Here is a 14,093-nt window from a genome sequence, read left to right as displayed (position 1 = left end):
GATGTAAAAACTTATCAAGTGTCAGCCACATAATAGATTCTTAATACAAATTACTTTTCTATTTAAATGACGAGATAGTGGTATTATCCACTTACCTTATCTTAAGCCTCAATTTCCTCACACATAAAATGGGGAAAATACCCATTTCGCGGAATTGTTGTAAAGAGAATCAAAAAACATAATGTACATAAAGTATCCAGCACAGCCCTGGAAAGCAGAAGGGCTACACAAACTTAGTTTACAAACCCATCTTCGAATTAGCAGTAAAATTCCTTCAAGCACAGACATGGATGAAGACTCCCTCCAATCCCACACACCTACTGCTACAAGTAAAGTTACACTTGTTTGTAGTTGTTCACTTAATCATTTACCAACAATTTTAAATTTCATAAATAACTGTCAACCAAACGTACCACTGTAATGTCCTGAGACTCAGAAATTATCCTAATATGAGCTTAGACAGTACTTTGAGGCATATTAAGATTTTATGTCACTTAGAAGAGATCTCGCAATTCTGAAATTTAACATACTAGCCTGCTCCTCTTATAGAAGACATAATAAATTCATATAAACACAATAAATTCTTGGAAGTTGAATTATAACAACCATTATGATATGAAATTTTTTAAAAAATACTTACGAATAAAAAATGTTGAAACCAGTTAGATTATATGCAGCATCACTAAAAAAATGTAACAGTGCATAGCCAGATGTTGTAACGACTTCAGGCACAGTTTCATTTCCCCTGATTTCAGGGACTATCAAACCACTGTAAGAGAGCAAAATTGAACGCTGTATATATTAATATGCATAGGGCTACTAACCACATAAAACTTACTCAAAAATATTCTTGTTATCACCACTAAATATCTGTAACAGGATAAGCAACGAGAAAAAGGGTTAAGTCGAAAACAAGGTGCTATCCATTTTTCACCCATTTAGCCCTCCTACCGCTGCCAGTGAATGAACATTGCTTTCATACCATCATACTCCTTTTCTTCCTTCACACCATTTGGACGGCAATGGCCCATTTCTCCCTTTTATCCTGCTGTCCATCCAACTGTTACAGTACTAGAGGGTGGTCTCTTAACTCATGTATAAACCTTCACTTAATTCGCCTCTGCTTTTTCCCTCTGGTTGCAAATTCTGATGAAGCCAGAAGGAACACTCCACACTAGCTAAGTGATTACAATGACATTCTCATTAAACTTGTATACTTCCAGTATACTAATCTAGGTATTTTAGGTCATCTAAAAATATACACTATTTATATTTTTTCAAAATTTGCATACTTATCAAATTATATTAATATTCCAAAAGACACTTAAGCTCATATGCACACAAAAGAAAACAGTGGGGGCAGGGGAGGGGGGTGGTGCAGCAGACATAAACGTGTAAGAGTTCTGAGTTAGTAACCAGGTAGTAATTGGTACTTTTCCCTTTTTAAATCTCCTCGTTGAAGAGGAAAAATTACATATCTTCATTTACTTACACCATGCTACCCTCTTAAATCTGTGAAAATATGCAATATGAGAAAAGAAGCTACTAACAACAAGTGACACTACTCGAAAAAGCCCATTCTCTTAGGCACTGTTAAATTTATGTGTATACATCACCCAGGACCTGAACTACTCATTCAAATCATATTTGACAGAACAAAGTAATATAGAATAGTCAAATAATTTATTTTATATACTCTCCAAGCAAACAAAAAGTAATCAAATCTTAATGCTTTTCTAATTATTACTGCATCTACTAGCTAATGTTTATGAAGAAACAAAACCTTTTTAAAAGACTGCCAAGGGGCGCCTGGGTGGCTCAGTCGGTTAAGCAGCCGACTTCGGCTCAGGTCATGATCTCGCGGTCTGTGAGTTCGAGCCCCGCGTCAGGCTCTGTGCTGACAGCTCAGAGCCTGGTGCCTGTTTCAGATTCTGTGTCTCCCTCTCTCTGACCCTCCCCCGTTCATGCTCTGTCTCTCTCTGTCTCAAAAATAAATAAACGTTAAAAAAAATTTTTTTTAATAAAAAAAAAGACTGTCAAAAGATTTCAAATTCTATAATACCAGTCTTACATATATTTTTCAATGTAGTGAGATTACATCAAAGTGAGTACATTACTAGAAATAATATTAACAGATATAATTAATCTCTCTGAAACAAGGAACAGAATTGTTTACTTGGTTACTTATTTATAAGTCCTTTTTTTAAAAAAAAGAATTATTTAAAGAACAAAAGTACTTTATATAAAGTCTTTATTTTTAAAAATAAACTGTAAAAAAGAGGGTTTCCACATCGTGCATGACACATCAGGCAATTTGGACCAACTAACCCTCTCACTGAAGTCATCTCGAAAAATGACAACATACAAACAAAAATATGTTTGAAGGTACTGGAGAACGAAGAAGATGGTGAGCCCAGTTATCGGGGCCATTTCTCCTTAAGGGCATTTGCTGATTTCAAAGTCAGATATGAGGTTTGAATGGCTAAAAAACTGGGTTGCTTTAGACAAATAAGAAAGCAAAAAGTGGAACCCAGGGTCCTTGCTCTGACCTGGGGCCCCAAAGACTATGAGTAAAAGTGAACTAGTAAAAGATAGGCCCTCCAGGGCCTGCCAGTGTTCCCATGTACACTCTACAGGAATATATTATCTTTCTAGGCCCCCAATTATTACTACATATGATTTTACAAACATGACATCCAGTGCACAATAAAAAATAACACTTCTCTATTACAATCCACTCTCCACATTCTAAAAAGTCTTGCCTATAGAATAAAGTGCAGTTTCCTTAGTGTGGTATACAAAAAAGCACTACAGTGATTATGGGATTATAAAACCTGAGTTTATATTCTGACTATATTACTTACTAGCTAGGCAACTTTGAGGCACTCAGTGAATCTCTTTATGCCTCAATTCCGCATTTATAAATGGAGAACTTATGAACTCCATGGCAATAATAATCCCTAACTAAAGGGTTATTATGAGGATTAAATGAGTAAATATATACAAAGAACTCTTGCATACTGCCTGGCACATGATAAGCATTCAGTAGATGTACCAATTACTGTTCATTGGGTAATCTGGCTCCTACCAATCCCTTCTCATTTCCTATGATCAAATTACTCATAACTACTTATATTAGCCCAAAATACAATGCTCTTTAATAAGTCTATGCCTTTGTACACGTTTTTCTCTACCAAGAACGTCCTATCATACCCCCATACTTTGCCTACCATTCTTGTACTCATGATGAAATTCACCATGAAGAATTAGTTACTTCTTCTGAAATCATACAGCACTCTTTTCATAACCTGATTATAATGCTCTTTGTGTCGGTAAAAAAAAAAAAAAAAAAAAAAAAAATATCTGTGTGCATGCCACCACCAGTGCCTAACTGCTGTGTACTGATGTAGCCTCCAAATCCTTGGAATTTCCCAAGTGATAGGAGCAGTTCTGTTATGCATGGGGAACTCTGCTCATTTATGCTAATGAGTGACTCAGGATGGGAGCTGGCCACACCATAAAGACTAACCATGCAATTAAAGTGTTGGGGCCTTGAGCCACAATAAATCAATCAAACTTCCAGAGAGAGGAGGGGGACTAGAGACACAGTTCGACCCTGTGGCCAATGATTCAATCAATCATGGCTGCATAATGAAACCCCAACAAAAACTCTGGATACCTGTAGCTCAGGTGATCTTCCTGGATAGTGATGGGAAGGCAACATATCCCAAAGACAAAGTTGTGTTTATGATCCTCTTAGACCTCATTCTATACATCTCTTCATTTGGCTGGTCCTGATTTCTATTCTTTATCATAAAACTATAATAGATACAGTGTTTTCCTGAGTTCTGTGAGTCATTCTACTGAATTATTGAACCTGAAGAAGTGATGGGCACCCTTAAATCTGTAGCCAGCTGGTCAGAAGTGCGCATGACCTGGGGACCTCTGAACCTGCAGCTGGTATCTCAACTAAGGACAGTTCTATGAAGGGCTATGCACTCAATCTATGAAGTCTGGCCCAACTCCAGGTACCTGGTATTTGAAGTCACTGCAATAGCCTAATCTTAATCCTTACTATATCCTCCAGGCTTATGATAGTCTCTGGAATTAAGTTATCAAATGTTTATTGAATAATATATACTTATAAAATTAGAATAATTCAAACACTTAGACTCTGTGTTACAGGCTTTTAGGTCAGGAGATGGTCATGTTCTAATCCTGGCTCCACCATCTATTAGAAGTAAAACAACTTCTCTGAGTCTCAATTTTCTCAACTATAAAATGGGGATATTAGTACCTCTTCCACAGATCCTTGTGAGAATTTGATGACATTTAAACTGCCTAGTACATTGATTAGCATCAAGTGGATACTCAATAAACATCTTGCAACATCTTTCAATCTCCTTCAAGATAGCCAATAGGAACACTTGCCAATGAAAAGTCAATGGCTCCATCTTCAAAGTCATAGAGTAAATCCCAACCTACTAATTAGCTTACCAAAGTTTCCTTTAGTATCAAAAAAACATTGGTAAGAGTGTTAATGGATCACTGTCAATTAATGCAAAGTCATTATAACTACTAGGAAAACAAACGGAAAGGCACACATCTAAATGATGGTCAGTCTACAATGACATAAAAATAATGATAGATGACTAAAACCTAAATTGATAAAAATTAATGTATTAACCCAGAATCTTATCTAATTGTTGCAATAAATTATCCTACAATAGAATTACTCACATGACTACTCCATTTTCTTTTTTTATGTATCTCTTTCTCTTTATTGGAAAACTGTGTATCAAATGAATGCTTGTTTTGGTTTTTTTTTAAATATAATTTATGGTCAAATTGGCTTCCATTCAACACGCAGTGCTCATCCCAACAAGTGCCCTCCTCAATACCCACTTTCCCCTCTCCCCCAGCCCCCATCAACCCTCGGTTTGTTCTCGGTATTTAAGAGTTTCTTATGGTTTGCCTCTCTCCTTCTCTGTTTGTAACATTTTTTTCCCCCCTTCCCTTCCCCCATGGTCTTCTGTTAAGTTTCTCAAGATCCACATATGAGTGAAAACATATGGTATCTCTTTCTCTGAACTCCATTTTCTATGTATTGTCCTTGGACGAAAGGGCTACTTATGGCAACCCTTTAAATAACTTTCAAACAACTGAAAAATTAAATTCTGAAAGCATTTAGAGCAAAAGCAGTATTACAGACTGTATCTAAGACCCTAAAGCGTCACTGTGAAATATTCATTCAGAAATACAAGTCCTTACATGTCTATGCAAAAAATAATAGTTCACATTCCTAGTAAACAGAATATTTGCAACATAAATAGTAAAAATAAAATTTTTAAAAATTTGAAGGGAAAAATAAGCTTGTATAATTTATTTAAAATTTTTCAAATGACAGATCATGTAAGCAACACTATGGAAATAACCAATACAAGGAATAACGTAATCAGCAATTGTGGTCAACAATCATGTTAGTTAAATTACACACAAAAGCAACATTACATGATCCTAATTTTTCCTGTGCCTAATATATTTTCTCCTATTCATAAAACATTTTAGAATAATTCGTACATACATACATAGAAAAGACTTTTAAATTGATATTGAAAATGCTGTAACTTTAAAATTTAGTCTGACTACCTAACAATAAATATTTTGGAACAATCAAAATTCCCAAATTTCGGGGCTCCTGGGTGGCTCAGTTGGTTAAGCGTCCGACTTCGGCGCAGGTCATGATCTCACAGTCCGTGAGTTCGAGCCCCACGTCGGGCTCTGTGCTGACAGCTCAGAGCCTGGAGCCTGCTTCACATTCTGTGTTTCCCTCTCTCTCTCTGCCCCTTTCCTGCTCATGCTCTGTCTCTCTCTGTCTCAAAAATAAACATTAAAAAAAAATTTTTTTTTAATTCCCAAATTTTGAGAAATGAAAGAAACACACTCTTTATTAAAACATTCCATAAAGTATAATTTGACCTTCTGTACAGAATTGAAAATTTCTCATTTCACTATAATAAATAGACAACTATAAAAAATATATACATTTGTCTATTATTTCTTTGTTAACTAGAACTCACATTAATCTCTACAACAGGTAGTTCTGAAAACATATTCAAATTGCTTTAAAAGAATAAACTATATGTAGGAGAATAAAGGATACTTAACAAGAATTTCTGAGAGTACTTATTGATCTTTCCTAAATCAACATTTATACTGTTATATACATCTAAGTTGACACAGTATGCAACACTGTATTATAATCACCTTTGAAATTTAGCAATCAATATCTCTGCTGGACTTTTTAAAGCACAGAGCGGTATATTTAAAATTCAAAAATTTTAGTTACTTTTCTACAACTATAGGCTCATCAATTAAACAGAATTACTCACCTAAGAACAGCTATCAAAGGTGCATATATTGAATCTCCATCGTAAACATACATATGATCCCAGCTACATTCTGTTGCAAAATGATTGAATCTTAATCTTAACACTGCATTTGGACTGAAAAAAAATTATTAAAATGTTTAAATTAATATGCAATATTCAAAGCACAGTCCGAAAAAATTTTTAACAGTATACTGTATAAGAAAACCTATTTACAGAAAACTTTCTACGCATTCTTAAGTCACCAGCGTCAAAAAAGACTGATAGTCATATCCAAATTGTAAAAATGAGGGCCACCTGGCTGGCTCAGTCAAAAGAGCATGTGACTCTTGATCTCAGGGTCATGAGTTCAAGCCCCATGTGGGGTGTAGAGATTATAAATAAATAAATAAATAAATAGCAAAAATGACATACAACTTCAAAATCTATTAATAGGCTGTATATATAAATCACCATTTTCTGAAAATTTAGTCAGCAGTAAATGTTCTATGTCTTGATTAAAGTGGACATTACATAGATTACATTATTGAAACTTTATTAAACTGTACACTTAATATACATTTTATTGTATGCAAATTACAGTTAAATAAAGTTGATTTCTAAAATTCAACACTCAAAAAGTAGCGACTCATTTCTACACAGTCCTTATTAACTAAAGGCCCCAACCAATATAGTCTTGAAATTGTAATCAAAAGGTCTTGATATACTATTAACAAATGAACAAAATGAAAAGAGAAGGGCGGGGGGTGTCTGTCTGGCTCAGTTAGTAGAGCATGTGACCCTTGAGTTTGGGGTAATGAGTTCAAGCCCAACACTGGGCTTACTTAAGAAACAAAAAACAAACAAGTAAAACACAAACAAAATGAGAGCACAGATGCACAGAGAATAACTTTTAAGTTCTAAAAACTTTCTAAGTAACCCTCCCCCCAAAAAAACATTTTCCAAATCATAAAATGGTTCAAAAATAACTTCTATCAATTCATTTATGATCTATTCACAGTATGTTTAAATAGATCAATTCAATCTCAAGCCCAATTACTGAAAAACACTATAAAAGGATAATTAACTCTCTCCTACAAAATGTTCTTTTTTTATCTTCTATTTAAAACATATATATAACTATTTTATAACTAAAATGCTGACTAGTATGAACCAATGGCATAATTCAGCATGGAATATTTTTATACTTTCTATGGCATCTTCAAACTCCGTAAGATGTTTAAAGCAAGCCAAAATGCCTACTCAATATACTGCCACACTAACATAACTCAAAAATAAAATATATGTAACAAACTACTATCATAAGTAAAGGGGTACTATAATTTATATTAAATGTGATATCTAAAAGTTGTAAATCTCATTTAAAAATATCATGAATAATGACTGAATAAACTATAAGCAATCGCATGAACTATAAAACTACAAAATTACACTATAAGATAATGTTTTAACATTTATAGGATCACCTTCTTTATCATTTAAGAATAAAATAAATTAATTCAAATTATATACTTACTAGCCTTCAATTAGCCATGTACATTTAGTTTTATATTTATAGTTAATTGGACCATCTGTTAAATATCCAGAAGGTTCGGTTAACCTAGAAAACAAAATCATGAAAACAAGTACCTTAAAGTAACTTTAAGACATAGAGTAGCATAAGAAAATTAAAAAGACATCAAATCAAAGAAACAGGATGTAGCATTTTCTAACACGGAAAAATTATTTACAAATTAGGAAAATTTCCAAATTGCCATACATCTCTCTACATCTTAAAAGAATTTATTTTGTATTTCTTTAAACCGTGACATACTTGGTTTTATTTTACACAGTAAAAACACACCTGAGCCTGGGTGGCTTGTCACTTAAATGTCCAACTTCAGCTCAGGTCATGATCTCACGGTTTGTGAGTTCAAGCCCCACATGAGGCTCTCTGCTGTCAGCGCAGAGCCCGCTTCAGATCCTCTGTCCCCCTCTCTGCCCCACCCCACTCACATTCTCTCTCTCCAAAATAAATATTTTTTAAAAAACACACACACACTGCAAGACTGAATATTGTGCTGATGGGTTTAATCTGGATGCAACATAGATGAAGTTAAATTGCATCTGTACACAAATAAGGTGGAGGCAAAAGACCTTGGAAGGTCAAACACACTTTAAAAGATGCAGTTCAATGAACCAGAGCAATTGTGTTTTGTACACACCAGCTTCAGAGTCCCACTGTTAGCTGTATTTGCTTTTGGCTTTTGTTTTTGTAGTTCTCACTCATTCTCAAGTAGTAAGTTACTTATTTATTTATCTGTTCTAATCTAAGTAAACACACAATATTATACTAGTTTCAGGTGTACAAATCAGTGATTTAAAAAGTCTATACACTATGCTATGTTCACCATAAGAATAGCTACCATCTGTCACTGAATTTGTTTCCCACGTACCAGGACTGCTGATGTAACTATCTTCTATTTATAATTATCCTCTATTTAAAACATAAAAAAGAAAAAGACCATTAGAAACATGTCCGTTTTCGGGGCGCCGGGGTGGCTCAGTGGGCTGAGTGTCCCAACTCTTGATTTCAGCTCAAGTCATGGTCCCAGGGTTGTGATGGAGACCCATGTTGGGCTCCACACCAAGCATGGAGCCTGCCTAAGATTCTCACTCTCTCTCCCTCTGTCCTTCTCCACCTCTGCCTCTTTCCCCAATTCATACTCTCTGTCTAAAAATTTTTTTTAATTTTTTTAAGAAAAATTTGTTTTCAGAATTTAAAAATATTTAAAACAAGATCTCAGTTCTACTTCATTGGTACCTCCTTAGCTCCAATCCAATTGTTTCATCCACAAAAGACCATATTTTAAATAATTAAGATATCTTCCCATTTAGCCTTTATATATTTACATATACAAACATATACATATACACACAAGGGCTTATCAGTCTTTATCACATACATAAACACATATATCACACATAATATACACATATGCACATAGATCTCAGTGTCATTATCTAGTTTTAGATAAATTAAATTTTCCTTATAGTATAAAGTCTCAAATACACTAGGGGAAAAAACAAAAACAAAAACAAAAAAGCTTCATTTACCTAAATCATGGTTGACAGAAATGTCAGTCAAAAAAAGAATGTTATTTGTAAGTCTTTCATAATCCCTGCAAATTACTTTAGGTAATAAAGGGGCTATTTTATACTTGGAAAAGGTTTTCAAGAACAAATTCCAATATTCTCAAATTAATGTAATAATAAATTGAGCCATTTATTGACACGTTTCCATGTGACAGGATCTACTGGAAGCGCCTAATGTGCTACCTCATTTAAAAATCTCAAAAACCTTATGAGGTTGTAATTAGTAATCCCATACTACAGATGAGAAAACTGAGGCACAATTTAAAGAACAGGTTAAAAAACTTGTCCTAATTTTTCACTTTCAACAATACCAGATAAGGTAATTCAGACAAACCCTGTATTGTAAACAGCTTTAAAAAGCTAAGGAATAATTTTAAAATCTTAAAAGCATCTTATAAGTAGCAAAATGGTAGCATCTACCAACCCAAGACCCAAAAGTTGCAAATTCTTTAAAAGGAGGCAAGCATTCAGAGCTGTTTTTGCTCTGGAGAGACTTGTCTATCAAGAAGACAGCATCAGGACGTTGAGTGCTTTTGGCAGCCTGATAGAGGGAGGGAGATAAAATTGAAGGCAAAGGCTCACAAAAGGTAGAGGCTCAAACAATATGGCACTTGGAATTGAGACACAATGACCTGTTACTAGGGTAAGAGTGTATCAGAAATAAACCAGCCACAACATGGACTGCAGCCTAGCTATGAGTCAACTGGGTGTTAGAAAACCCCAAGACTTACAATTGGCTTCAGGTGATACTGGAACCGACAGTATGTCAAAGCTCCTAACAGAAGATACAAAATTACTCTCCAAAGAAAGGTAACGTTATTCTAGGCCTCACATTATTCCTTCCAATAATTTTTCAAATAAAATGTCCAGCATGATTAAAGATAATACGACATATGAAGACGCAAGACAGCAAAATAAGAACCAACAGACAACAGGAAGAGACCCGAAGATATTTCAATTACAGAGATGATCAGATGTGTCCTATAAAACAAATATGCTTTACCAAATTCAAAAAGACAAAAGGACAAGATTTAAAATTTTGGCAATTAATTGAAAACTATAAGAAGTAATTCTGATGCACAGGTTTACAGCACATTCAAACACAGCTAAAACAGGGTGAGAGATCTACAAGACAGGCCCATAAAAAATATCTAAACTACAGCAGGATGACCGAGAATTCAACCCACTGGCTTTGCATCATTCCACCAGGTGAAACTCCCAACATGTTGAGATTCTAGGTGAGGGCAGGGGAAACAAAAATAAGGACTGGAAGAACAAAACCACAGATATCAATTATCATCTTGTAACAAATCATAGAAACAAAGATCATAACAGCTTTACATAGTTTCTATTTGCTTGTCATGTGCAGATCTTCTCTCCTTCCCATGTTTATTTTACATACAAGTTGTAAGTTAACTTGACAATTTAGACTTTAGATAATGGCATATTCAGTATGACTATGACCAGATATGAAGAGTAATTAATACAACCAATCATAGATCATAGATACAATGGTTCTTGGAACTGTGTATTTCCTCATTTGGAACAAAGGGTGAGAACTTCAGCTGAAGACGTGTATCTTCTTAGAAATACAGTGTTGCTTGGTTGTTGGAGAATTCATATATGTTTAAAAAAATTTTTTTAACATTTATTCATTTTTGAGAGACAGAGAAAGACAGAGCATGAGCGGGGAAGGGGTAGAGAAAGGGAGACACAGAATCTGAAACAGGCTCCAGGCTCTGAGCTGTCAGCAGAGCCCGATGCAGAGCTCGAGCTCACAAACTGCGAGATTCTGACCTGAGCCGAAGTCGGGCGCTCAACTAACTGATCCACCCAGGCGCCCCAATGTTTAGAAGGAAGGATAAAGAAGATGAATAATCAAAGGGTAGACTGTTCAACTATCCATTGCCTCTCACCTCAAAATCCACACTGCCTATGTGAAAATGGATCTGGGTCCTTTAAATATTTTTTCTTTGTCAGATGGCATGATGTTAAGTTGGCATACTTTGTCAACAGAGTGCACTAGAGAGATGGCAGGAGGAAAGAGTTTTGCTTAGTGGTTCCAATGTACTTCCTCACCAAGCTCCTGCAGCTTGGTTTCTCCAGGACTAGGCTCCTATAGTATGCAATGGCCAGCAACCCAGCCACCAACAGCCTCTCCCAGCACCTCCCCTCAGACAATTCTGCAGCAGAGTGCCTTCAGTGAGACACTGCCCCATAAACAGCACACCCCATCTTCCAATAAGATAAACATAACAAATTCCCAAAGGCAGATAACAAGTAATTTCTACCAGGGCAGCATTACAGCAACTGCACCATTCAGTGAGCCACAGCCATGCCCTCCCAACAAGGTCTGGATCTCAGACCAGGAGGTGGGGTGCTCTTAAGTGTTCCTTATCAACCATAAGGATAGTAGTGGCTGCTCCTTATATCCACTATTTCTACATTCTTTGGAATTCCCATTACTTCTTACTAGCCAATCTCTCATTATTCCAATCCCTATTACAGTCAAATATTCTTTTCATTAAACTTCTCCTGTTAAAATTACTGTGATTCTCTTTTCTGATTAGACCCAAACCAATCAACCAAAATAATATTTAGACCCAAAATAATATTTAGCCCCAAAATAATCAAGGATAGGCAAAATAAAATCCCAGTATCACACCACTATGCACACAACAAAATTGCCAAAATTAAAAAGAATAACACCAAATACTGGCAAAGATGTGGAAAAAAAAGGGTTGTCATGGGAATAAATTACAATTTCACAAAGTCATTTGGTATTATGTTGCATAGTTGAAAACGGACATACCTTATGAAGTAGCTGACAGTGTCTGTGCTACCCCCATATCCTCTCGGACCCCCTCACTATTTCCACACATTCCAACCTAACTTCCTCAGATGAGCACCTGCATCTTTGCTGGAGGCTCCCCTCTGGCTGCTGGAACCCACACTTCCTCTGCATATGCTGAGCTGAAAGTGCCTATCTATAAATCAGCATCCTCCGAGGGGCAGCCCCTAGCCAATGAATGATTTGGTAAGGGTACCCCCAAGCTTCCTTACCTCTTTGTTGGGATAATACTGAAGTACATTCCCCCTCCCCCAGTACTTCCTTGTGGGATTAAATGCTAGTCACCCACTGTGGTAGCTGACTTGGTAACATACGTCTAACTGGCTACTTTTCTCCTCTCTACTACTCTGTCAACACCCCTGCATCTCCCAAGTATACTAGATGTGCTTGATTCTCAGCGTAAAAGCAGATACTTCTGCTTCAGGGTGGCGGAGGGGAGGGTGACCAAACTAACAGTTACCACCAGGAAGCAGATCTTCGGGACAGGATTCTGGGGTTGGATCACTCACTGGGCAGATGGCAGAGTGGCAACAACTCCTGGCAAGCTACAGCATCACAATGACTAAGACTTCCACTTGTTCAGTGGAAGGTTATGCACTGACAACAGGCTAATGCAACAGCTCTAATATTTGAGAAGTACAGTAGCAAGGGTAATCACAAGGACTGTGGCATTAGATGATTGCTATAAAAGGTCACTGATGTGCGAAAGGAAGTCAATTGCAGCAGAGTGCCTCTAGTGAGACACCTGGCAATGAACAGTTTTCCCAGCATCGGGTAAGGCTCAGTTCATCATCAACCAATCCAGCTTTAGGTAGAGTGTAAAGCCAGGAGACTCTCATATTTAAAGGCAATTTCTACTCCTGAAGCCAGAAAGAAGATCAAGCTGAAAAACAGGCCCAGGATCAGATTGTGAGACCAGCAGAATTACAGAAAAAGTCTAATTCGCTGCCATGGCAAAACTCCAGTGTTAGGAGAGTGCCCCTAAGAGGAAGTAAAACCCAAAGACCTAGGAAGGTGTTATATGGGTAGATGCACATGAGAACCTTGAGCCTCCAAAGTCCTTCAGAAGCCAGAGTTGATGGTAAGAAAAATAAATTCCCACCTTCTTCGTATGACCACTTGTTCTTAAGCCATGCCAACAAGTAACACCAGAATTGAATTAAATCAATTTAATCAATAACAACTGGCTACAGTAATCATGCATCCAAAAACCATGAAATTAGCAGCAGTCCCATAGAGTGACCACACAAAAAAAAGATAAATTTAAAATCCCCAAATAGTTGCAAATTAAGTAACAGACCTCTCAGTCAACAAGACAATTAGAAAATATTTTTAAGTGAATAATATTAAAACCACAACATATCAAATTTTATGAGATGAAGCTAAGCCAGCATTTAGAGAGAAATTTTAGCTCTTGATGTTAGAAAACTGAAAATCAATTATCCAAGGTTACACAGCTCAAGAAGCTATAAAAAGAACAGTAAATTAAACCAAAAGAAAGTATGAAGTACGGCTCAGTTGGTTAAGTGTCCCACTTCGGCTCAGGTCATGATCTCACGGCTTGTGAGTTTGAGCCCCGCGTCAGGCTCTGTGCTCACAGCTCAGAGCCTGGAGCCCGCTTTGGATTCTGTGTCTCCCTCTCTCTCTCTGGCCCTCCCAGCTCATGTTCTGGCTCTCTCTCTCCTTCAAAGATAATTATCTTTGAAGGAGAGAGAGAG

At 36.3% G+C, this 14,093-nt stretch overlaps 1 protein-coding gene across 7 annotated transcripts in view; it reads right to left on the bottom strand.

Annotated features, from left to right (window-relative positions):
• The window catches only part of ATRNL1 (attractin like 1), a 765,177-nt gene that overhangs the window by 726,337 nt on the left and 24,747 nt on the right, over positions 1–14,093 (bottom strand). For 5 of the 7 annotated variants that reach the window (XM_049645837.1, XM_049645839.1, XM_049645841.1 and 2 more), the window contains exons 1-4: positions 11,441–11,546; positions 7,906–7,989; positions 6,393–6,506; positions 641–769 (exon numbers count right to left, since the gene is read on the bottom strand). In XM_049645837.1, the coding sequence (XP_049501794.1) occupies positions 641–769; positions 6,393–6,445 (182 nt within the window). In that variant the 5' untranslated portion in view covers positions 6,446–6,506; positions 7,906–7,989; positions 11,441–11,546. Of the gene's footprint in view, positions 1–640; positions 770–4,297; positions 4,404–6,392; positions 6,507–7,905; positions 7,990–11,440; positions 11,547–14,093 lie in introns of those variants that run through there. The other 2 variants (XM_049645843.1, XM_049645838.1) reach the window with 2 other exon arrangements.

Source organism: Panthera uncia, chromosome D2 (genome assembly GCF_023721935.1).
Source record: "Panthera uncia isolate 11264 chromosome D2, Puncia_PCG_1.0, whole genome shotgun sequence".
Lineage (NCBI taxonomy): Eukaryota > Metazoa > Chordata > Mammalia > Carnivora > Felidae > Panthera > Panthera uncia.
This window is presented reverse-complemented; position numbering and strand designations above follow the sequence as displayed.